The sequence below is a fragment of the Athene noctua genome, chromosome 2 (genome assembly GCF_965140245.1).
Source record: "Athene noctua chromosome 2, bAthNoc1.hap1.1, whole genome shotgun sequence".
Taxonomy (NCBI): Eukaryota; Metazoa; Chordata; class Aves; order Strigiformes; family Strigidae; genus Athene; species Athene noctua.
In genome coordinates, this window is record NC_134038.1 from 48,620,467 (window position 1) to 48,646,014 (window position 25,548).

At 36.7% G+C, this 25,548-nt stretch overlaps 1 protein-coding gene across 1 annotated transcript; it reads right to left on the reverse strand.

The window, feature by feature from the left end:
• Nucleotides 1-4,526: 4,526 nt before the first annotated feature.
• LOC141956883 (desmoglein-4-like) lies at nt 4,527-25,548 on the reverse strand. Its single transcript, XM_074897741.1, has 16 exons — nt 25,501-25,548; nt 18,799-18,834; nt 18,297-18,425; nt 17,446-17,601; nt 17,153-17,300; nt 16,073-16,236; nt 15,688-15,822; nt 14,956-15,141; nt 14,514-14,773; nt 13,456-13,598; nt 13,089-13,307; nt 11,342-11,908; nt 9,350-9,498; nt 8,801-8,861; nt 6,979-7,187; nt 4,527-5,498 (listed from the first exon to the last, which is right to left on the reverse strand). The coding sequence occupies exons 1-16, from the start codon at nt 25,546-25,548 to the stop codon at nt 4,527-4,529; spliced, it is 3,582 nt and encodes a 1,193-aa protein (XP_074753842.1).

A 25,548-nucleotide genomic window follows, 5' to 3' on the forward strand; every position in this document is an offset into this window, starting at 1 on the left:
GACTAAATTTGCAGGTAGACTCAACAGTTTGTGATGAATTTCAAAGGTCAGGATATCTGATGGTTGTCAGTTAAGCAGCTTTTGTTTCCTGGATTGGCTTTTCATGACTCTTCCATTTCATACCTTATCATGCTGTATCCTGAATTACAAGATACTGTTTAGCTACTAGTTGCAACAAGAAAACATGACAGATTTGTCATTATACAAACGTGCATCTAAAACTGTCACCAATTGTAATTTTGTCTTTGTTCTTGTTTTTGTAAAATTTCAGTGCACTTCGAATACGAAATAACTTGGTCTGTTGCCCATTTTTGACTTTTACATGCACTCCCGTAGATGTCAACTAAAGTCACTTGAGCATAACAAATGATTTTGTTTGACAGAATTTTGCTTTATTTCCATGTAAGCGGGTTCTAAATACATAGAAGATAAATGATAAATTATCTTTGCTGCACTGGAATTAGCATCATCATCAGACTGATAGCAGTGTCATTGCTATAAATTGTAAGATGGACAATGTTTTTTTCTAACTTAACTTCCTGAAAAGATATTTAAATCATTATCTAAAGTATGTGTGAGTGCCAAAAATCATTCTGTGTAAAATACTGAGAAAAAAAGATGTCAAAATGTTAAGGCAAAATGAAATTAAATGTTAGACTTAGAAGTAAATACATGATTCTCTTCTTAAAAGCAATATTTTACTGAGTTCAGATAAACCTTTCTGAAAAATCTCTGTGCGAAAAAAAAAAAAATAAATTATTGTGAATACTGGCCTGGAACGTTAGAAAGAAATTTGATTCAGAAAAGTCAAAATGTTCAGCTTTTACTTTTAGAACCAAAGTGCTTTTGCTTGGTTCAGTTTCTCTTGACCTGTATGCACTGAATGTACCTGCGATGCCTGTGCTGCCCAAATACTGTGATTCAGGTGCCCTTCGCTCTTGTTCTTCTCTGTGGCTTGTACTCCAGCATTGGTCTATAGCTCCTCTGAAGCATTGTTTCAGAGTTGCAGGACAGAACGGTATCACAGAAAAGGCCCTCTAAAGAGAGAGAACAATGCGGAGAATGATGGCTCGAGGAAACTACTGTAGTTCTTGTGAGACCTGACACAAGTTTCTGCTCGACAACCTAAATCAAAGTATCTTAGTTAATCTGACACATCAAATAGTTTCACTCTGGGATGCCTTGACTTTCTAAATCAACATCTTTGCTTTACATTTTTCTTTTTTCTGAAAGAAAATTGAAACTAGAATTTTCCTGCACAAAGCAGCAGTTTTAAGGAAACAACATTTCCCCTTGATAAATGGGAAAAAAAATCCTGCGCCACTCTACTTAAATTATTCCAAATTATTATTTATTGTGGTTTTTTAGTGCCATTCAGAAATTGCTACAAACAAATCTCTAATATTTGTATTTATGAAAACACAGTAACACTGTAATATTAATTATATTTTAAATAGAATGAAAACGATGGATTTGGTTACTCAGTAGTGAGGAGCATCTGAATTATGCATTTATGTTAATTCAAGCAAAACAGTAGACTTTTTATTTTTGCTTAAATTGTGTGGTCTTTTCATATTGCATATAATAGGTGCTGCTCACAGCAGTTTAAATATGTTACTTATTACCACAAAATCAGGAAAAAAAAAAAGTATCGAAACCTGCAGTTCGATTTCAGACAGTGTTCCCAAGATGATCTAATGAGACCCTCAGCTTGTGGTTCTGTTTTCTTCCATGGCAGTATACTTTTCATGATACCAAGATCTCAGTGAGCCTGTGTAAAACTGTAGGATCCTGCTCCACAAAACCCAAGTAAAAAAAGAGAAAGCCATAGACTTTAATAAGAGTTTTTTGTTTGAAGGTTTAGAGCAGGATTGGTATCGCTGCTCAAAGTTGTCTTTCTTTCCTGAAAACCATTCATTCTTCATTGCCAAATAATACGATTAAAAGTAGACAGCAAGCAGGCTTCTAAATTACAACTAGATGAAAAGAAACAAAACTGATGTCTTCTAGTCAGGATTAAACTATATGCTATTTTTAAATAATAAAGCTAGAAAAAGAATTTGCACAGAATTTTTAATGAACCAAATATTTGTTCACATCTTCAGATACATTTCTCTCCACAGTTTGTAGTAACCTAAAAATATCCACATGTCACTAAGAAAACATTTTAAAGAAAGTCTGTAAAAATTACGCAGCAATAGAAATTAATATTCAAAAATGCACTAGAAATGCACTGAGGGATAATGTGATTGATGATTGATGAGAGAAACCGAGATTGGAAAATAAGAGAAATCTTTCAAGAAACTGTATTAAATAATAAGATATTGGTCTTCAAAAAGTTGGTAAAAGATAGCACTAGAAGTAGACAGCCACTACATAACCAAAATCTATCCTTTGAAACAACATTTTTTCCTCTATGAATTCTTCCCCTTTCTATTTCTAGACATCCAAGAGACCACAGTTAGTTCAGACACTCGTACTTCTCACAGCATTCCTGTTTGAGGGCCACAAAGAATTCAGCATGTGCTCTCAAAGACTAATTTTATTACTTTGAAGCACAATTAGGAAAAATATTTCTGATTTGCATAAGGTGATTATGGAAATATTTACACAAGACTTCATTGTTTTTACACTAAAAAAAACCTCTAGTGAGCTTTGGCTATATTGCATAGACTTTCAGAGGGCCATACATATTTCAAATATTTGCTTTTTTTTAGGTTAATAGATGGTTAGCAAAATGAAAGGGAGATTGTCCGCATTTTAGTGAATTTCAGCACAAATTCTCCAGGTATAAAAGGAGACAGCTTTATATATTTGTAGCTGGTTTCCTCCTTTTTTAAAGAATGGTTCTAGAAACCATAATTACATTTGGTACCTAACATATAGCAGAGACTAATCCCACTGATGTCAATGCAATTTTAGTGATACTTAAGATAATCAAGGCTCTAGGATGAAGTAAAAATTGCACAACTTCACATATTATGGGAAGAGCATCTAATACGCTCAGTTGCTTCAGAAAAGCACTTGAAGCCATGGAAGGGACCTTTTCTCAAGGTAGCCTTAAATTTGGTCATGACTCCTGCAGATTACTGGTGTTAATGGCAGTGGCATTGACTCAGAGGGCACTGCAGGTTGTCTTTGACAGCAGATCTAGTCACATTTCTGAAAACATCTTATAAAGAGCCTCTTCTTGATATCAGACTCAGAAACTTGTCTTCCAGTTCTGCTGAGATAAGTTAATCTGGATACACAACTGAAAGTTTATTTTCTATTTTGTAGAGTGGGAGGTTCACAGACAACTTTTAAACTTTTCACTAACCTATCCATCAAAGATGAAGAAGCAAAAGTTGAGGGAAAACTACCGATTTGGTGGTCTAGCAAAAAAAAGCTAGTCCCTCTGTGTAACACTATTGTATTTACACTGAAGCGATGTTGCCTATACTATGATTACTATACATATTATACAGAAGTAAAATGAGATAGATACTATATTTCAGTATTTTGCTCCTTCAGATCATATTCTGAGCCATGTTAAGGTATTATTAGAATAACAGAATCCAGTAGAGCTGTTTTTGTGGGAAAATAAAGCCAGATTTAATTAAGATTATAGAACCATAAAGACTTTTTCAATTAACACATTCAAATAAACTTTCAAAATATCAATGCAAAATACATTGACATATGAAATAACAATTCTCCACATTGCTTATTAGCAAATTTATACTGCTCCCAGGTGTTTTTTTCTTTTCATGAAGGACTTCAGCTATCAGTGTCAGTGATACAGTACTTGCTATTGCCTCCCCACATCACAAAGCTTCTAAGACTTTATTTTGCTGCGGCAAATTACTGGTTACGCTCCTCACCATAAGAGTAACAGCATGGCAGGCTGTGGCAGAGTGTTTTACTGAGAACTTCAGAAAGCAATGAAAATGTATTGTGTTTATGTGATTATTATTTATAACTGTTGTTGGTGATGGGAGAAATGATTGAAAGTGCTGTTTTGTAGCGCTTCTTGAATTACATGCAAAATAAAGTGATGCATTTGAAAGTGCTTATTTAGTCTTGAGTTGACTAATTATTAATTACATTCTTTTCCTGTCTTGTCAATGAGGGACTATTAACCCAAATCTACTTATTGTGGGAGATCACTCAGCAGTACAGTATTTTAACACTTTTATATGACATATTAATTCATGCTGATACTGTATGCACAAAAGGATCCCCTCTCACTGCTCTGCTTGGTAAGCAGATCTTTCTTCAGAAACATTAGTATCTGTACACTTGTAGTACTCAGTGGAGAGAAAGAAATATATTTAAAGCTAACTTCAACTTTCCCTTCACTGGCAAAAAGCCTGCATTTGGCTTTGCAATGGGGCACCCTTCAGAGATCCTCACACAAGTAGGAGTCCCTGAAACTTTAGCGCTATTTCCTAGTTATAAATAATAACAGTATTCTTGGTGGGTGGCAGCTAACGAGTGTTGGTGCAAATGGTGATTTTGACAGGAAGGGGCGCTGACAGAGGCCTTTACTGACTGGAGTACTGGACAGTGCTGTACTTTGTAACTCTTCTCCGGGAGGTCCCAGGGGATGCCGTACCCATTGCCTGGCCGAGGTGACAGTCAGCGCTGAGCATCTGACCTGTGCTGCTCAGGCCTCCCAGATTGGCCCCCCCTAGGTTTGTCCCCCCCAGGCTGCTCATCCCAGACCCTGACACTACCCTCTCAGTGACCACCACGTTGTGGGCATTCGACAACTCTGAGGGAATATTTATTAAGCTACCTGGCATGCCGGAGGCAGGCCTGAACACCCTTTCTGTCACCACCACATTTGACCCATCTACCAAATCAGGAATGCTCAGAGAGGTTGGGAGTCGGGAGTTAGGCGCGATTACTCTTTCCGTGACGATAACGTTGGACCCGTCTGTGAGATCAGGGATATCTAGCATACCGCGCAAATCAGAGGCAGATGCAGGACCAACAACCCTTTCTGTTACAACAACGTTGGATGCACGCAGAGGGTCAACGCAAAGAGAAGGGGAGCCGGAGGTGTACGTCTCAGTCACTGTCATGTTGCCATGGAGCAAAGGATCCGGCATTGGCCTCGGGGGCTGTATGGTTGACCCAGATGTGTAGGTGTTTTCAGTAACAACCGTTGTAGTGCCAACTGGGGGAGGCATAGGTGCACATCCGTTGACAATGATGGTGGTTCCAGGTGGCGGGAGGTTTAGATCGCTTTCAGGGTTGGGAAAGTTGACATTGACGCATGGCCAGGGTGGGTTGACATCAGGGAAAGGTTCGATCTCTTTGCCCAGACAGATCTCTGCTAGGGTCTTAAATTTTGGTCCTAATGTATCCAAATACGTTTCATCTGTATCTTCTCCAATAAAGCTGCAGCAACCCACAGAGCCAACAGGAGTACCGACTCCTTCATGATCATATATTAATAGGCAGTCATTTGCTGGCCGACCTTCATCTTCATCTGCATACACAAATGCTTTCTGTAGTTTGCAGAAAAAAAAAAAATAATCAGAAGACAAAAGTAGAACGGAGTGACTTTTCATCAGGTTTTCAACTGTGAAGACTCAAACCATAGTAAGGGTTCCCTAAGCACAGTAAGGCCTAGCTGACTTGAAAAACAGGACATCAACTGAACAAATCATATCATCAACATTTTTGTGACCTTGAAATAAGTTTTATTCAAATCCTACTGATATTTTATTCTTGTTTCTGCAACCACTGAGCATCTCAAATTTGATCTGCCATCAGTGGGTCTGACTGTGGGGTGAAGGGAGAGAGTGAAAGGGACGGGGAAAGGAATGTACACTTTGGGCAACAACATCCAGAAAAATTGGTAGGAAGAGGAGTGAAACAAGGTGGTGAGGGGAACAATGGAGAGGCCAGGACAGAGGGGATGGGACAGAGTGTTGGCCACAGCAAGGAAGGCTTGGTGAGCCCAAAGGGAAGTCCATTTGAGCAGGATGGAGATCACTGATTTGTGATGGCCTTGGAGATAGTGGAGTGGTCAGTGCAGAGGGATCGGGCAGGAAAGACGAGAATTTAAAGTGAATGCAAGGTAATGGAGGAAGCAGGGAAGGACAGACTGGGATGCCCAGGCAGGAGAGGCAGAGGGTTTGGAGACTGAGATGGCCAGTAGGAAGAGTAATTTGTGGGGGCCTATGGCTGGCAGACAGTTAATACATAGTGCTGCCAGCCTAGACAAGGAGATCCTGGTCTGGGAGAAGTCCATGCTCAGGACTTCAGGACTGCACTGTCCTCTCCTTCACTGAATATTGTTTAGATTTTGAAATACAGCAGTCCTTACATATTAATTGATATTTTGGTAACATATGCAATTATAGTATTTATGCCTCACACTTCTTGCTAATTATGAAAATACATCCCATTAATCCATGGTAAACTCCATAGCATTTTTTTAACCCATATGTAAAGGCTAATTAATATGTTCCCAATTATAAAACTGCGTATTTATGTTTTGTGACTTGCAGGTCACAAGTCTTTTGGGGAACAGAAATGGCAATAAAATTAAGGAAAATGAACTGGTGTTCACAGTTCTTTAAGGGTTAAAGTCACTTAATTAAACAAGATGTGCAAGAAGTATGTGTGAACAATTTTGCAAAGCTACTATCTATTTACACACCGAAAAGGTGGCAAATATATAAATTTTGTGGTCACTTATAAAGCTGAGGTAATTTATTTGCTTGGTACCCATAACTGCAGTGTGTTCGGTTTTACAAAAAGGCTATTGAGCAATCAAATCTACTATACCAGCAGCTCAAAAGCAGTTCTACTAGTGTCTTAGCTTTTCCTACTTTTACGGTCAGCTTTGCTATCACACCAGTCTTATATCATAGAAGTTTCAAGCTGAATGGAGTTATTTTGTATTTCCACCATGTAATTTGGGGAGGAGAATCTAACAGTAAGCTCACAGATGTAATGCAAAGAAGATCAGGTATTTACCTCAGAGAAGTAGTTATCTAGGAAGGCCATGTTCACCCCTCCTTCTCGATACTCTTTTATTGTTCCTCCAATTGATCCTTTTGCTTCCCCTGTTCCAGAAATTCCTCCAGCTGTTCCGTAACCAGTACCAGCGCCATAGCCAACCCCTGTAGTTTCTTCAACACCAGAAGCTACTACTCCTCCTCCTCCATATGTGTTTGTATATATGTCTGAAAACAGAAAAAGAAAAGTTACTGTTCTGTGCTCTGTGAAAATTTACACAGAATTTGCCAGTTGTTTTTACAAATAGTACAATGAATGACACTACTGTAGAGTTTCTAAAGGTAATTCAGACTAATTTCAGTCACAGATCCATGCACATGTGCCAAACATTGAGACTGCAATAAAAACTAAGTGCAGACATCTAAGATCTTGATTTTATTCCTGAGGCTAGGCTACATGTGCATATGTGCTTTAGAAAATTAGTGGTTCACTTGTGTAATTGGCTGGAGAGATTCCTGTCTGGTGTACATATAGCTGTCATGGGATTTGCATTAGAAAATCAGATAATTCTTATGGATAAGTATGCAAATGCATAAATGTATATTTATGATCACTTTTGGGGTTAAAATCGTTTTGCCTTAAACTCTTTTCTAAAGGAAATAGATTTGTAACTCTTCTCACATTTTCTAGCCGTTAGATTGTTAAGGGTGATTTGGGAGAGCGACAATTGATCATAATAATGACCAGTTTTCATAAAACAGAATGAAAAAGACCTTTACAATAAATTATAAAGTCATACCTACAGGATTTTATCTTTTCCAGATTTTTTCATATACGATAAAAAGGAATGGGTGGTCTCACATATCAGCATGTAATATAATAAACCAATTGCATACAGTAGTCTTGACTATGATTACATTAAGAAGGATAGGCTAAATGATATTGTTTTTTTCATTTAATGTCTTTAGTCTTAGTTTATAGAATTTCAACCAAGGGCCTTCACCATAATAATACTGAAAACTGAATCTAAAATAAATCACATATGTAAGTCTTCAACTTTTCAGTTGTCATGGCAGCAAGACTCTTAATTCATGTTTATGTCCCAAAATGTTCTCTTTTGATTTTACCTTAAGGATGAGAACATTTTGAATAATCAACAGTCATCAGAGAAGTTGTCTTGCAGAGTGACACTTCCTGTCAGAAGCTAGTGAAAATGGATCTGTGCCAGCATCTTTCCTTCCTGTTATGGAGTAAGGAATGGGGAAAAGGAGAAAGTGGCACTGCAGAGCTTGACTTATTCTCCATGGTCATCAAATTCCTGGGAGAACCTTATCTCAGAAGCATAAATTTATTGTGCTTTCTACCAGCTTTCTGTCTAGGCTAGTGTAAAAAAGGACAGTATTTAACTGGCTACTTGGCAGGTCCTATTCTCCCTTGTGGGAAGCAGAGCCTGGAAACTGGCAAGAACTGAACCTTTCACCACTGAGTTATGAAAGAAAGCTTCCTTATTCTGTCCTCAAGATTGATTTCTGCTAAAATTGGTGTCTTGAAAAGACTCTCCATTCACTAGCTGGAATGTTGAAAAATTGTCTGAGATTTGATAGCCTTAGCAGATATTTCAAAGTAACCGTAGTTTGCGGAAATGAATCTCCTCAAAGGCTTAAACCTCAGGTCCTTTATTCCAGCTGAAAGTCCTACTAGTATCATTTTGGCTATCTGTAGATGGAGAATTGGAAGGGTTGGGTTGTAGCTGAGAAACTAAAGTGCTCTTTGAATCAGAAGACATGAAGTTCTGAAAGATTTATGACAGTGCACATAGAAAATTTTAGGATCTGCTTACCAGAGGGTTCACCAAAATCACCTCCTGCAGCTGTTGTTGGGGCAAGAATGTGTGAGACATCCTGGAAAACATCATTTTGACTCCTTGAGTTATGATTTTGAAATTCCCATATGAAGATGAAGACTTTGTGAATCACATAAAGGAGTTAGCAGTCTAAGCTCTTAATGATAGCTATTAATTACCAAAAAGATACCAAACCCGAAAGACTCCATCCAAGTTTTGTTCATTGTCAAGGTAAAAGGTGATCAGTGAAGATGGTTTATGTTATCTTTTCCTACTTTGCAGTGAAAAAGCTTGCTAGTTACTGTGTTTCAGCTGAGGGAATAGTAACACCAAATTGTTGGCCAAGCCAACTGAACACAAACCACACAAACTCAATTTGCAAATGTTAATTAAGAATCACCTTTCATATCTGCCTGGGAATTGTTGACAGCGCCAGGCTTTTAGAAGATGACACAGTGCTACAATCACTTTCATACTTCTAGTCAAATGCAACCTTTTCTGTAAATATGAATTACTGCGGGTTTTAGAAACATGGGATGTACTGACCCTGTCTTCAGGCTGTGCACCTTCTATTCCCCAGGGGTGAATTGCCCCTTCTGTGCACTCAGGTACAGGTTCAAATCCAGTTCCAACTCCACCTGCAGCGCCAGGTCCACAGCCACAACAGTCACTCATTGACATCAAAATTGGAATCACTTAACAGGAAAGAAACAGGAAACAGGGATTTAGGACATTTCTTCCTCACAGGAATAGCTGCTTTTCCCAGAGGGCAGGTGCTCAAGAACTTCTGAAAATGTCTTTTAAAATCTTTCAAACCAAGCAGCTTGCAAGTCTGGCTTTCAGAATTATTAGCTGATTTTGGAAATGTATGTATTTGGAAATTCAGAATAATTTGTACCTTTATTTATAGCAGAGCAATGTGGGGGTGGAGTAGGCCTGTTACTCCAAATTTATGCCTATACACCTGGGAACAGACTTTGATCTATCTCAACTGAATAAGTGTAAGTTGCACATGAAAACTAAACAAACAGAACCAGTCTTGCTATGTGTAGCATTCAGTGATATTAATTATTGATATATAAGCATGCACTTGTCTATTCAGATATTGTAATTGAAAAGAAATACACATTTGTAATAAGAGACATATGAGAATAAGTGGAAAGATATCCATCTGGCTAAGTGATCTTTGGCTAAGGCTCCAGTTACATTTTTCACATCACATATACATAATGCTTGATTTGAAAAAAAACATAGAGGCAAACCTCAAACCCCAGTTTTAACAAATTATACCATAGGATGAGTCAGGTTTCCCAGTGTGCTGTATTATGCTTAGATGTTTCGAGAACTGTGTTGGAAATTGCTGAATGCTTTAAATGCCAACGTTGAAAACATTTCTCATTTTAGACAAGCACTACAATATTAATTCTGGCTGTCTTTAGGTCCTTAACCCAAATGACTAAATTAGTAATCTTGTACCACTGCAGAGGGAGCGGAGAGAGAAACAGTTGTCTACAGCAGTCTAAGCAGAGCATCTAAAACTCTCAGTTTAACATCTAAGTGAACTGAAGAGAAAAAGGGAAAGTGGTATAAAGTGTACAAAGTGCTACCTCACACTGCACAACTAAGGACGTGCTTATTCCAGACTACCAAGACAGGAGATTTCCAAAGGCAGAAAGACAGTCTGTCCTGTAACATTAACCCCTTGAGAAGTACAAACAAACCAGCCTTTTGTTTGTACTTCAAAATTTTGTGTTTGTTGATTTCTACTAATCAAAGATCAAAACACAAACCAACCCCCCCCCTCCTCAAAAAATCAGGGGAAAAATCCATCTCCTCTGTTTTTTTAGTCAGTATTTCTGCACTGGGCAATTTTAGATATTGATTGTTCGATGCTCAGGCTATGATAGAAAGATGATCATATCTGATTGTGATGGTAATTGCTTACATAAAGTCTAACTTGAGTCATTTGTATCCCTGAAACTCATATTTCTTCAAAAATATTAGGACATATGAATGAATGGTCTGTTTCAATCCTGTTATCACAAATGCCACTTGTTTTAAATAGATGTAATGTTTGGCAGCAATAACCAAAAGGTTCAAAATTTAAGATTATTGTATTTATTGTTCTACTACTGAAATCTGGCTTTGAGTTCAAAGTAAGCTTGTTCTTTACATGTTTTCATACCCAGCTTGTCCATTTCTTTTAGTAAAGTAATGGAAATATGAATTGCAAAGTGTAAATTGTGACAGGGACAGCTCTTGCTCAAAATCTTCTGTATCTTCTACTAAACATTTTTACCCTGTCTGATGGTCTGAGAACTAGATAACAACTTAGGAAAAAGCCCTGTCTTAGGGAGGAAATAGTTATTTGTGAATGAAACAAATATGTAGAATATTAACTACATAGAAATTCTTAAAAGACATCTTTCTCTGTCAAATGGCCCATGGGACCCAACAGGTTAACAACCAACCAGAGAAGTCTAAAAAAATGCACTTTTAAGAAAATTAATAACGTTGCTCTCTTAATTTTATACTTACGAACAAATATTAATCCACCGAGAAACATCAGGCCAATGGCAGCACCACTAAGCGTGGTAGAAGATGGGAAACTTCTGCCATAATTTCCACTTCCACTATAACTATCATCAGTGGCTGCAGTATATCCATCGCTTTCACCGTATCCATCAGTGTAACCGTCCTGCCAGTCTGTTTGGTCACCAGTTTCTCCTCCAGGTCTAACCTCACCAGTACCACCACTTTCTTGTTCTGGTCCTATTCCACCTTGCTGGCCTCCTCCACCAGCACCACCACCAGTGGCACCACCACCACCAGTGGCACCACCACCACCACCAGCACCACCACCACCAGCAGCACCACCACCACCAGCACCACCAGCACCGCCACTGCCACCAGCACTGCCACCACCACCGATGATAATTATTCTCGTGGCCCCACTGGTGCAATAATTACGACTATCACACTGACAAGCTTGCACAGGAATTATATATGGTTTAGAGCAGCGTCTGCCTAGGTTATCTCTTACACTGATATAGACCCTATAAAGGTAAAAGTCAATGTTCTGAGTCATTAGTTCTGCAGAGGAAGCTTTGGGAAAAGAAAAAAAAATAAGACAAAAATATTTATATTAAGGTATCGACTATAAATACTGTACAAATCTAGAATTTTTCAGTAATATTCATAAAACAGAATGAGGACTAGTGTTCCCATTCTAAGATCTTCAGTTACTTATGTGTCTACAGTAATTATTCAAAGCTGAAACTTGTGATGTTCGTCTATGCTAGTTTTTTCTTTTGAAAAACCTGAGCCAGATCAGTCTAGTCATCACTTTTTAACATGAGAAATATAAAAGGGGCAAATGCACTTTTTTATATCTACTGCTGCTTTTCCTGATTTTTATTCGCACAATGGTGAACATAAAAATTGCAAGTTTTATGTTTTTTTTTCTCTCACAAGGAATTTACATGTGTTCAAAAGTTTTTTCAGTAGTTTTAAAATATTTAAAGTTACACAATTGCATCTGTTTAGGACAAATAGGAGACACAAGAGTAGTTGTAATTGTGATATTTACCATCTAATATAGTCTTTGGTGCATACAGTAAGTGATGTAATTCTGTCATTTAATAATGTATGTGATTTGATTAATTCATTAGTTTGTTATGTCCTATTGGAGGAAAGTGGAAAAGTTCCACTTGGCACTGACTAAAATGTTTTTCTTAGGAATACAGATAAGTACAATTTGTACAATAAATTGCAAAAGCTGTGATCTTTATTTGCCATTTTCATATGCCTCTCTTGAAAGTAAAGCTCTGCGAACTAATTACTTTATACTCAAATAAATTAAGGAGGTTTTTCATATGCTTAGAAATTTTTAGATAATATAGAAATGAAAAGGTATCAAATTACTCCTTTTGAATACCTCATTAGATTTAGACCAATAGAGGTGCTTATCATAGGTACACTCAAGTAAATTAGTTTTGCTGCTCTGTTTTTATTGTTATATTTTTATTTTTCTTTAAAAGGTGATGACAAGATAAACACATATAATGATTCTGATTCTAGTTCTAATGATTTATATCTATATCTATATCTATATATCTCCAGAGCAACTTCTTGGATTCATATGAGTATAAAATTACATTTCTATGAGGTTATAATATATTCGAATAACTGTTTTGTTCGTTATTAAAAGGTTATCCTAATCTGTTATTTTAGATAAGAGTTTATGACTATGATTTATTCTGTTATGAAATGTAGGTTAATTTACCATTTATTGATCTGATAATCCATGTAGTTTGAGGTTCACCATGTATGCTGTATGTAAAGGGGAGACCGTATGCATCACCATCCATAGCCTTCGCTGTGATAATCACTGATGGGGAATGCATACATACTTTCCTTAATTCAGTGTTAATAGTTGGGCAATTGTCACTGATGCCTTGCATTGAAAGCACAATAGTGCCAGTAGCAGTATGTCGAGGAGCCCCTGTAAAAAGAAGTATTTTGTGGTCAGGAGGGAATATTGATACTATAAATAATGCAGTTCAGGTGGAAAAACTAGAAAAAGAAAAAACATTGAGAGAAATCTGAAAGAAACAGGGTTTTGTTTGGGAAAACTTAATCTCTTTTCTTACCTCTGGTGATAGCCAGAACCTCTGCTTTGTATCGCCCATTAACTACATAGGCTGATTCCCAGTCAATAACTTTGTTCAGTGTGATTTGACCAGTGTTTTGATTGATTCTGAACCAGGCACCTGGATCACGTCCTATACTATATCTGTATTTGATGAAGTAGAAATACTCAGTATTATGTTATGAATATATGTATAACATAGTCATTTTGCAAATATTTGTTAGTTTGGAATATTTTTGTTTAGACTGTGCTGTGTCCTAGTGCATTTCACCCTGCTCAGGCAAAATTCCTGTAGACTTTAACAGAAGTAGACCAGAAAATTAATTAGGAATAAAGTAAATGCATAGAAGTCCCTTATATTTTGAAAGTGCTATCACAGACTAAAAGTAAAATCTTTCTGGACCCTGTAAACCTTTGCTAGAACCCTTGTTGATATCAGTAGTTAAATCCACAAGTCTTCCTATAACGTTCTACTGTTGTATTTGCTAGCATATTTCTCTGTTTTATGAATTTTGTAAATTGTATTTATCTATTTCTACATACATTAAAAAGCAAATTATCGTCCCATTAATTATCAATTTCAGGAGAAATTAATGTCAAATAATTCTAGGGGTTTTTTAACTATAGAATGAGCTGGTGGTGACCTCTTCTGACTGTATAATATTGCCTATTATTGGGGTTTTGTGCTTGCTTTTTTAGAGATGCTAACAAATTCCTTACTTGTAGCAAACATGTCAAGAAACAATATTCTTAGGTTAGGTTACAAAAAAAACCCGTGTTGTGATTTATTTAAGTTACAGCCTGTTAAAAAAAAAAAATAAAATTTCTTTGTCTTGTGCACAAGGATAAGGAAAGTAGGTCAAAAACCAAAAGCAATCATAGCATAAAAATGTACTAAAGTAAATACTATTCTATTGCTATTATTCTGTTGCTAATCCATTAACATTTTTAAAGGTTTTTTTTTTTTTTAGCATCCTTTAAAAAACCTATTCCTCATCCCATTGGAATCTCAATTAAAAGCATTATTCTATTCAGGCAGTTAAACAGAGCAGAGCTTACACAACATTTGATGCTATAGCTCCAGTGTCTTCATCAATGGCTGTGTATGTTCCCACAACATCATTCACTCTTGTGTTTTGTTGTATAGAAAACACAGCTGTAGATGGATGAAATCGTGGTGGTTCATACACATTCATTACTTCTACTACAAGGGGTGATCCCTGCATTTGGAAGTCACGCGCAACAGAGTGGTGGAAGGCAGCTACGTTCCTGACACCAATAACCATTGAGTGAGTTTGGAGATGTTCATAATTCAGTTCCTAAAATATAAACCACAAAAAACTTGATAAGAGATGAAAATTCCTTTAATTATATTTAAATAATTTCTGTTTTAAATGGTTGAGTGATGGTGTTTTTACTGGTCATTTAGTTTTGTTAACAATTAATTAAAAATATTTTAGGATGATTATTTCAACAGTTAAATCACAATATTTATCCATACCTTAATTACTCTAAGGATTCCTTGATTTGTAGCTCGATCTGTAACAATTTCAAAAGAGTTATCTTCATTACCGGATATAAAGAAAAATTCTGCTAACCAATTGTCTGTAAACTCTTCGTCAGCATCCAGAGCTTGTATTCGTAGCAGTTCTGAACTGAGTGAATTTTCTGAAATACTTGCTGAAAACTGGAATGACAGATAAATACCTATTAGCAAACACTAAAGTATGTAATGTGAGGATAAAACCACTGACTGCATCTTTTGAAGAATGTCCTGCCCACGGTCCATGCCAATTTATTAAAAATCATGTGTTCTGTATAAATTGTGATTCTGGTTGCAAATCTAAAGAGCTGTGTCACCTTAAGTGTTTTCAGAGGCAGATTAGAGGAAAAGGATATGTGCTTTCTATAAGAAAAGATCATACAAAAATTGGGTTAATCTGGTCATATTGCATGGCTAGGGACACCTGAATGACTGGATTTCTCCGAATACAGAGAAGTAAATGTCAGGACTGACTTCTCTGAATAAAAAAATAATCCACGGGTATTTTATCAGCGTTGGTGCACAAGTGATGGATTGGATTTTATGCACGCTTCGAGAAAACAATCCTGTTAATCCAGTGGAGCGTTCAAATGTGAAAACGCTCTATGGGTTAGTAAGGGCTCTGTTATCAAATGGATTTTTGAACAGGGTTTTTAAATAGTGATGTTGCTTTTGATATTAAAAACTTACAGAGCTTTGAGCAAGAGTTGGGAAGTTGTCATTGACATCAATAACTTTAATGTTACAACTACAAAGGGATGATATTCCATCTGCAGCTCCATCCCGGTCTGATGCCTTCACAACAAGAGTGTAGCTACTATGTTGCTGTCACAGAAAGAGAAAAAATTCATGTTAGAAGGACCACCGGTACATCTTAAATGTTATAAATACTCTCCCATTTCCCAATGCTGGAATTTGCCTTAGACATTTTATTGTAACATATAGAAGAAATGCCTTTGTCCCTTAATTTTTGTAAAACCCACAACCTTTCTCCTCCCACTCCACCCCCCATGCCCCCCATGACATATATACACCACAACATCATGTTATTTAACTTTAGAAAGGGAAATGTTACCTCTCTGTCAAGATAATTTGCAAGATGGAGTTCTCCAGTATATTTATTCATAATGAACATGGGTGGACCTGAAGGTTCCTGACTCTCTATTTTGAAGGCAATTTTAGAATTCAAGTGATTAGGTTCATCTGCATCTGATGCAATTATTTTCATCACCAGTGTGTCTAAGAATAAAAAATAATAGTTAAAAAAAAAGATCAGAAAATCTGTTTTGTTCCTGCAAAAAACTCAAGACAGTGCTATATCTTGGTGCATAAAAGTGATAGAATGCTGTCTGTTCATCGACATTTACAAAGAAAAACAAAAGTTTAATTTTGTAGTACTGATTCTGACTGAATGTTGATGGCTCTAAAATGCATTAAAAATTAAGATCAGATGGAGTAATGCAGATTTTCACTGAGTTGCTTGAAATCATCGTAGGGACTGTGTAAAACCAGTAAGTACTGAGCTTGTAGATAATGTAAGATATCTCCACAGCTTTAAATGAGAATTTCTAGAAAGTAGAAAAAGAACATTAGGCACCTGTGCCTCAGTGCTATTCACATGTCTAATGTTCATTGCTGCCCTTTTGGTAAAAATGACCATTTTAATGTTTTAAGTAAGGGTTTATGTAGTAATAATCTACTGCAAATGCAATACTCAGGCTATAAATACAAATATTCGAACTAGGAAAAATGGGAAAAAACATATTTTATATAACCTCAAAGAAAATAAGAGTAGGTGCAGTGTTAATTTTTTTTTTTTTTTTTTTTTTTTTAATGAGAAAGAATGAACTGATTTATTGTAAAGTTTCACATCTGAAAGAATTTGCATGATGGTATGGTTCGAAACTGGAATATTCAGCATTTATGTGTGGGATCAAAGGCGGAAGGAAGCATTGCTGCTTAATTTTAGGCAATAATCTCGGGCCCCAGCTTGAATAGCAGTTGGAGATGCATCTGCCACTCCTTTCTCTGCAGCAGTCCTGGCCAATATATGTCGTTGTCTAATAAAAAGTAGAATGAGGACCCCAGGTTTATATTAGCTGTATTCTTGGAGTTTCACTTACTGTACTCTAATAGGCATAACATAGTTACTTACTGTCCATACTGCTTTCTTCAACAGATCCTGTAAATACAGTTTGTGCAAATATAGGAGGGTTATCATTTATATCCAGAACTCTGACTCGAAGTTCAAGAGGTGGTTCCAAATCTATACCCGTCACTGAGTGCTTAGCAAAGCAACGTATCTAGATAAAGAGATTTACTTGTTTTAAAACCAAAAGTGAAGTAAGCAAAGTAACAATCTGAAACAAATAAATTTGTTTCTTTCTGCTCTCCCTGCCCCCCCTGGATCCATCATTATAAAGGTAAAAGAAAAGGGGGAGTACTTACAACAAATACTGGGGTTACTTCCCTATCCACTACTGATGTTATATTAATTTCTCCTGTTCTTGGGTTAACAACAAATATTCCATAGGGGGCACGATCAATTCCAACTCCAGAGATGCTGTATGTGATTGGATGGTTTTCTTCACAATCTGATCGGATCTACAATAATAGATAATAATAATTTATGCCAGTTTACTGAGGACACCTGCAGGGGTTTTTTTCCTATTAGTTCTTGTAAGAAATTCTATATAATTTCAGTTTCTCGACTACGTATCACAAGATTCAATTGTCAGAACCAATGGAAGCCTCTTCTACAAAACAGTCAGCCTAGAGATACATCTCCCTTTAAGTGCTGGAAAGGTTTTCTATTTGTCTTAAATCTTCTGGCAGGGAAGTAAAGAGGGAAACTTCCAAGAATGTCACACTGTGGCTGGACCTCAGTAAGGGCACAGTCACGATGAGAGGATAGGAAGACTTCTTCTTTGCGCTGTTGCCCACAGAAGTCATGCACTATCCTTGAACTTCTGCTCAGGAGTTTCCCAGGGTGAGAAAGAAAAGAAAAATATTGCAATGTAGTACACAGATGCTGCATACAAAGAGGCTGTCGTTGGAGCTGTCTGGGAAGTAGACTGATGGCAGTGTTCTAGGAAACCTTTGGTGAGACCTTTAGCAGCCACGTCAGTTCACTTTATCAGACTGTCTCAGCAGAGCTGGAAATATTGCATAATCTTTCTTTTATTCTACATTCCTTGCTTTGACGACTCTAAGCAAATATATTTTTAAATCTCTCTTATCAGCTTATCTTTAGAAAAACTTCCTTGTCAGTGAACACTTTTGTTTTTCTTTCTACTTACTTTGGCAATTGGATTCCTCTTAGAATTATCTTCTCCTTCTCTACAAGCTGCAGCAAATTTTATCCATTCACGTTTTTGTCTTCTGAAGGTTTTCCATCTTGCCATTCCATTTTCATCCCATTCTTTTACCTTTGACAGAGAGTTCAAGTATCATACGACCAGTAACCTCAATTCATTTTAAATTAATACAGACATTTAGAATTTCCAACAATAAGGAGAAAAGGGATTTTTATAGATCATGTTCTTTTTCATATGTCTGCAGGTTCCCAACTCTAAGAATGTACATGTTTACTTGAAAATTATTCCTATTCCTATTCCTGTTAGGTTCAGGAGAAATTCTCTTGAGAGGGTGAGCAGGTTATTACCTGCAACTGTTTAATATTTAAATATGGTTTTAGTCTTCAAGTTCAGAAATGTCTTAGTTCAGTATTTTCCATCTCATTGTTGCATCAGTTACATTTACTTTCATCAAAAAATCAGTTCTGAAATAAATATATGTTACCTCCACATGAAATCCTGTGCTGAAATCCAAGAGTACCTGCAAGAACAATAAGAAGATTGACATATACAAATGCAGGGAAAAATGCAGTGAGCAAAACCCAACTACCATACATTGTTATACTTCAGGATTGGAGCAGTTCTTTTTCTTAAATCTATTGCAATAGCCTATCTAGGCAGTAGCCACAGGATTTCCATAAATTAATTTCTGTGCAATTCTTTTTTTTTCTTAATATATCCATCCCTTGAATTCTTTGACAGCTATCACCTTCAAAATTAATTCTGTCTTTCAAGGAAGAACTTTGAGTGGATGTGCAGTAGCAAATTCAAGTTACACCTATATCAAAATACAGCTTTCACACAGATTTTTAGGTTGTAACACCTCAGCTGAAGAGAGGAGTGGTTGCAAGAGTTTTTATTGAAAAGTATGTCTCTAGGAAACTAGAAAAGGAGTATTTATTCTAAAGAATTTATTCTTTATTTTTCTTATTTAGAAAGACCTAGAGTACTTAATCAAAAAGAACAAAAATGTTTTATTGAAACTGCCCACTGATGTTGGAGAGTTTCAATGTAAGATGAAAAGCCAAGTGCAGTTATCGGGCAGATTTCCCTGGAGTGCAGTGGGCTTTCATTTGAGGTCTAACAATGCAGCCAAAGTCTTGAGTAAATAAGGGTGGCAGGATCAGATGCAATAGGTAATTACTTTAAAATGAAAATAAAAATAATAAAGAATCTCTACTTTCTTGATTAGCACAAGAGAAGGCACAGTTTAATTAACCTTGTTCCTAAATAAGATGTGAAAATGAAGTTCACTTGGTGAATGTACTTTTTCAGAGTACCTCTTTTGGGTTTAGGACCTGAGTCTGCTCTCTTCAGATGATAAAAGGTGAAGAATATGTGAATTGCAGGACTGAATGCTTGCTTCATTCATCATTGGGAGAAACAAAAATATCCAGGTGACTCAAAAATTGTTGCAGAGCTTCTCTTTTCTCGCCAAATATGGTTAACAGCTGTAGTTATCAATTTTCCACTTTCTTTCTAATTTCCCAGTATTGTTCAATAGATTTATTTATTTTTTTTTTGTCTGATGTGTTTTATCTGATGAGTTTTATGTCAGTTATACTTGGATAAAATCTGTTACAATCTTCCTCTATGGAAAGTCCTCATGGGACTTTCTTCACTTCAAATTTATTGCATTGTTCTGTCAAGGCTGGAAGATGGGCACAGACTTTTTTCCACTTACTTCATGATAAAGCATTCTCTTACATGCAACAGATTAATGAACAGCAGCTCCACCCTCCTTCTCTCTTCCCTCTTCTCCACATTTACCTATATGCCATAAGAGGTTCACCATCTGTCCTTTACAGATCAATGTCTCCAGTGATCTAATCTTGCGCAGAACATTCCCTGAGACCCTGGCACATAATGCCTGACCTAATCTACTTCTGAATGAGGAAAATTAGGTTGTGAAACTGCCCATCTGGTGTGCATATACCTTGAAATTTATCAGACTATTCGTGGAGTAAGGATTTTTTTTCTATTGACATAAACAGTTAAGAAAGTACTCTGGAGAAAAATCATCACAATATGTTAATGTTGTGCTAAAAGCACGAATACATTTTTTAATCTGAGTTTATGTTTTGGTGACTATTTAAATCTCTGCTGCAGAATGGGGTTCAAAATCATGTGAGGCCATTATTCATCTCAGAGAAGGGACAATATCAGACTCCATTTTAAACTGTGGGTTTTTTTCACACCAGTGGGAGCATCAGGCCTGTCCTTTTATAATCGACCTTAGATCTTGGGGAAGCAAGGGAGAGTAGAAGGGGCAGATTACACCCTCACCAGAGAACCTGAGTGATGAAGTCCACCAGAAATAGCACTGACTCAACGTGTTTTATCAGTTGATCCCACTGGCAGAGCAGAGCCTGCTTTGGTGAGTGCAGTGAAATCCTCTCCATCCTTAGGCTGAAATCCCTTCTGGCATGCAAGCAATTATCCTGACCCAGAAAACTATGGGTATACACCTCCCAGTGCAATGTTAGTGAATCTTGTCTACTGTCTACATCCTGTGGTCAATTCTGTTATTTAACAGTGAGACTAATACCTCACATCCAGGCACATAACTCTCATAGCAGGCTTAACTGAACTCTTTAGCAGGCCTAATTAAAAAACTGTGTTGAGTGTCCCTGAAATAAGAATTATGCCTATAAAGAAGTATGTTCTTTAAGGACATGAATATCCATAAAAACTTGATTTCAGCCTATAGGGAGTCCTGTTTTCAAGCAATGAAGAATATACATATTAAACTGGAGTTTCATCCTTTGTTTTTGAGCACCAATAATGGGAATGTCAAGAATTCATTCATCACTAATGCTGGGGATTCTAAATTTAGGCCCTCTATTTCCACACTTGTCCTGTGCTGACTAAGGAAAACCCCATTCAGCTACATGTTGCTAATGGAAGATCTTGAAAGAAGTCTTTATAGTTGTGAATCTGGGGTCCTTAGTACAGTTTGTGATATTATTTGAAAAGGCTGATCCGAACTTGATGTCTGCATTTATCTTTCTCAGTTACTGCTGTGTTACAGGAAGGAGGGCAGGCAGACACCAGACAAAGTTATCTAGTTCATCAGCTAAACCACAACCATTCTGGAGTGACATCTATCCAACTTGATCTAGGGATGGAGGTTCCTGTGCCTTCTCAACTAATGTTTTCTGGTTCTTCACTGTCACTAGCAGTTAGAATGGTCCCCCCACACCAGCTGTCTATTTCTAATATCTCTCTGTGATGCAAACCCTTTTTTTTCTAGTGCTGTTGTCAGCAGAGAGGTACTGTATCTTAGCAGCTGGCTCCAGCATACATGTAGGTAGTGAACAAATTTCCCTTCTAAACTAATATTCGAGTACAGTACTTTCCATAGATTCAGTGATTAATTAAATCAATAGGAGCCATTGGAATGTGTGGGATGCATCCTGAGGACCTTGAGGTAGGCAAGCTGATCAGAATGATGTCAAGATTTGCTGTCTTGTTAGTCTCTGAGAGACTGTGAAAAATGGAAACTCTCCAGAGAAACTAGAGGCCCATTGCACAAGCTGTTTCTGGCTTCTGTTGGAAGATGTGTAGTAAGGAAACATTTATGGTGACTATCACTTGCAAAGTGACCTGTCTGAAAGCTTGTGTTTTATCATAATGATACACAGCCTGAACCTTGTGTCCAAAATGACATCTTAGTCACACTGGAGTTATTCTGGATTTATTCTGATGTAACTGGGAATAGAGTTAGCCCCATAGGATGTGTATGGTTCTTTGCACCTTCAAAGCAATTTGCAAACAAGAATTAACTAATCATTAATTGACTGCCAAGCAATATTATACGCAATTATGGAATCCTCCCTCCTCCACCTACTCAAATCTAAATGACTGAACACGCCTTTAACGTCTTCCCAGCATTATTCATATTGGATCTGCTTCTCTCTCTTTGAAGTCAACAGCGGTATTGTTATTGGCCTGGATGGGAGGAGTGCTGAGAACTCACACATACTATATTAGTCATCAGAGTGCCATGGTAGCTCTGGTTGTGTCAGCGTTTTGGGATTTTTACATCTTTCCTACTCAGCCAAAGCTCTGACTAGTAAAGGGTTGAAATAATGATCCCTTCTCTGTATTCATTCTGCATGTCTTAAAAAAATTATAAATCAGTGCATATGAAATAATGAGAAGCAAAGTTGAAACATAAGACAAAACCTCATATTTTCAAAAGAAGCCATTTGGTATGTTTTTGTCTATACTTTTCAATTTCATAGATCACTAACCAATGCACTTCTTCCAATTTAAAGGAGAAGTTTTTCAGGATTACTTTTCTGGCATTTTGTCTTCTAACCTGCACAAGTCAGGTGTTTCTATTGCTTCCTGTGTTAGCAACTGACATCAATATTTTATGTTGTACCCAGGGTGGAGAATCCATTGCTATTTCAGCAGAAGTATGACAATGCTTGTGTCAGTCTGAAGAACATATTCCAAAGTTTTATTTATTTTAAAATATGTTTATTCAAATAACTGACCACTTTGGGAGTTTCCACTGAGATTGTTTATCTTCTGCTGAGTCATACAGAAATAATGAATTTCCATACAGTAACTGAGCTTAACCATTAGAAGAATGAACGGAAAAGTAATTTCAGTACAGGGTGTATGCCATTATCATTCAAATTTGAGTTTTTGAAATTAGTCATGCTGAGTCCCCTCAGTAAATCTCCTCAATAAAACCTGAATTTTAATATGGTTTAGAGTGCTCTAGCAGCAAATTCATCTTTGGTTATAGACCATTTTTACTTAAGAAAGTAAAACTGCAGATTTAAGAACCCAATCTTAGGTGATAATTCCTGGATGTGGAACTGCTTTAGTTTCTATTTCTACAAGAAAATTCTTTGGCAGAAAAACCTTCAGGTTCTTGGCTACATCCTGGCAGATGTTTCCTATGCATAAGCAAGGAGAGGATTTAGCCCCTTAATATTTTTATGTGCAACCAAGTTATGAGTAGGAGGTGTAACCATAGCCTAACAACTGAGGGAAAAAAAAAAAAAAAAGTAGATAACACATGGGAAAATGTAGCCAGACAAAAGTGCATATAAGAGATGTGGTGAATTTACAATTATTAGGTGTCACATGATAGCTGGCAGGAGAAGAGTCATACCTGATCAAACAGATTATTTCCATAAAACGTGTCTGTGCAAGTATCACAAACAGAACTCCCTTACTCATGAGAATAATGCCTTTGAAGTCACATGAGCAAGGGTTGCAGAATCAGTCCCACCAATGGTGAAATGCATATAGAAAATTATTAGTTTCAGGGCTGGTAAGTTTTCTTTTTTTGAAAGTGAGGTAATGTACTAAAATGTGTGTAACTCCACAGCAATTTTATTTGATACAATTTATTAGCAATATACTAACCAGACACACCATTCAGACAGGTGATTTTCATGAAAAATTAATTAATCTGAAAACCAAGACTGTTTCTCAGAATACATTAAAATTGGATACATAATTTATAATTTATTTAATCTCTACAGTTTGTCCGTCAGCTTTCTATAAAGTGCTGAAAGATGTTATTAAGCTGTACAAGCCACCATGAACACTGCTGTGCAGAAGAACACATAATAAGAACAACAGTTGTTCCCTCTTGGTAGTAAAAGTTCAATATTTGATAGTCATCAAAACAAAATAGCAGTTTTCACAATTGCTCCTTTTTCTTGACCGAACATGTATCCTGCGTCAGTCACAATTGTAACAATAATATAATGAAAGAATGAAAATTGCTCCAGAGTTCTGAAGGACGGTAAAGCAGCAAAATCTCTTTTGAATGGACAGATCTTAGATACAGTACAGTCAACCTTTTTTGAACATCAACACGTAAGGAGTATGCACCACCAGGTAACTGAGTAAAACAAATAGTCACTAATGCTACATGAAAATCCAGAAGTGCTAGCATGATGTGTAGCATGCGAATCTCAGAGACCTCTGCGCTGCATTAAGCAAGCTGAAACTCATCCGAACCATAACTTGTTTTTGCCAAGTTTTGTCACTGTTTGCTTGGCAGTGCCCTGTGTTTGTTAGTTCTACTTTACCGACTGTAGAGCTGTCACCTAAAATTAATGGATTATCTTTTCAAAGTAAGTTTTAGAATTTAATATTCTCTAACAAAAAACACTTTTCCCCTGACTATAACATTTCTAGAGCGGTCAGTAATGAGAAGTTAACAAATATTTGTGGTTAATAAAGTGTAAAATGTAAAATTGTGTGAAAGCCACAAAAGGACATAACTATAATAGAAATCCTACTCATCAATCTTCAGGGCCTTAAACCTCTGCCTAATTTCAGAAGAGCAGCACAGATGAGCAAAAACGGTTCACACAAAAAACATATTGCAGCTGTAGAAGGGCCTCCATAATTCTTTTAAGTCCTTTCTGGGTAATTCCGTACCTTGATGAACACATTGTGTAACTATGCCACTTGACCACTGCCACAACTTTCCTTTTACAGTGAGAAAAACAAGCCCAAAGAGCGACACTTTCGTCACGTATTCACTTGTTCAGCACATGGCGGCTCAGGCACTAATGCACTACAAGACAGGAATGCTTTGTGATGTGAAATAATAGGACAAGTCTTGATTTTTACTCAGCTAAGATCTTCACTAAATTTCATGTTTTTCTCTTGAATATAGCCGTAGGATTTGGCCAGCTCTGAAGTGCTCTTCCTAATGAGTTTAGAAAAAGAGATTTGCTCTTCATATTCCCTCAACAGATAAAAAAAAAAAAAGACATAGAACCAAATGATATCCAGACAAGTTATTAGGATTTTTATAACGATAAGACTTTGATTGATAACAGTGACTCCTTAAATAGTAGCCACAGACAACATTCACCTGAAAAGTCATGCATTAAACATAAAAAGTCACATATTGACGTCAACAGACTGCAGAAATACAAAATCAAAAGAAACATTTGTCAGCATTTAATGAAAAACTAAATTATTTGTATAGAATCTTCAGAAGTGCAGTTTAAAATAAACAAAGTTTTGGGTTTTATGCTAAATGTCACAAGATTTTTTTGGGGGAGTAGATTACACTGTAAAATGTAAGGGTCTGCTGAGAAAGACACAACTAGCATAATCACAGAGTTTACAAGTATAGTTCTAAAATCTGACTTACCAATAAAAGGAACAGAAAAGCAGCTGTTCGGTGAGGGAGCCAATCCAT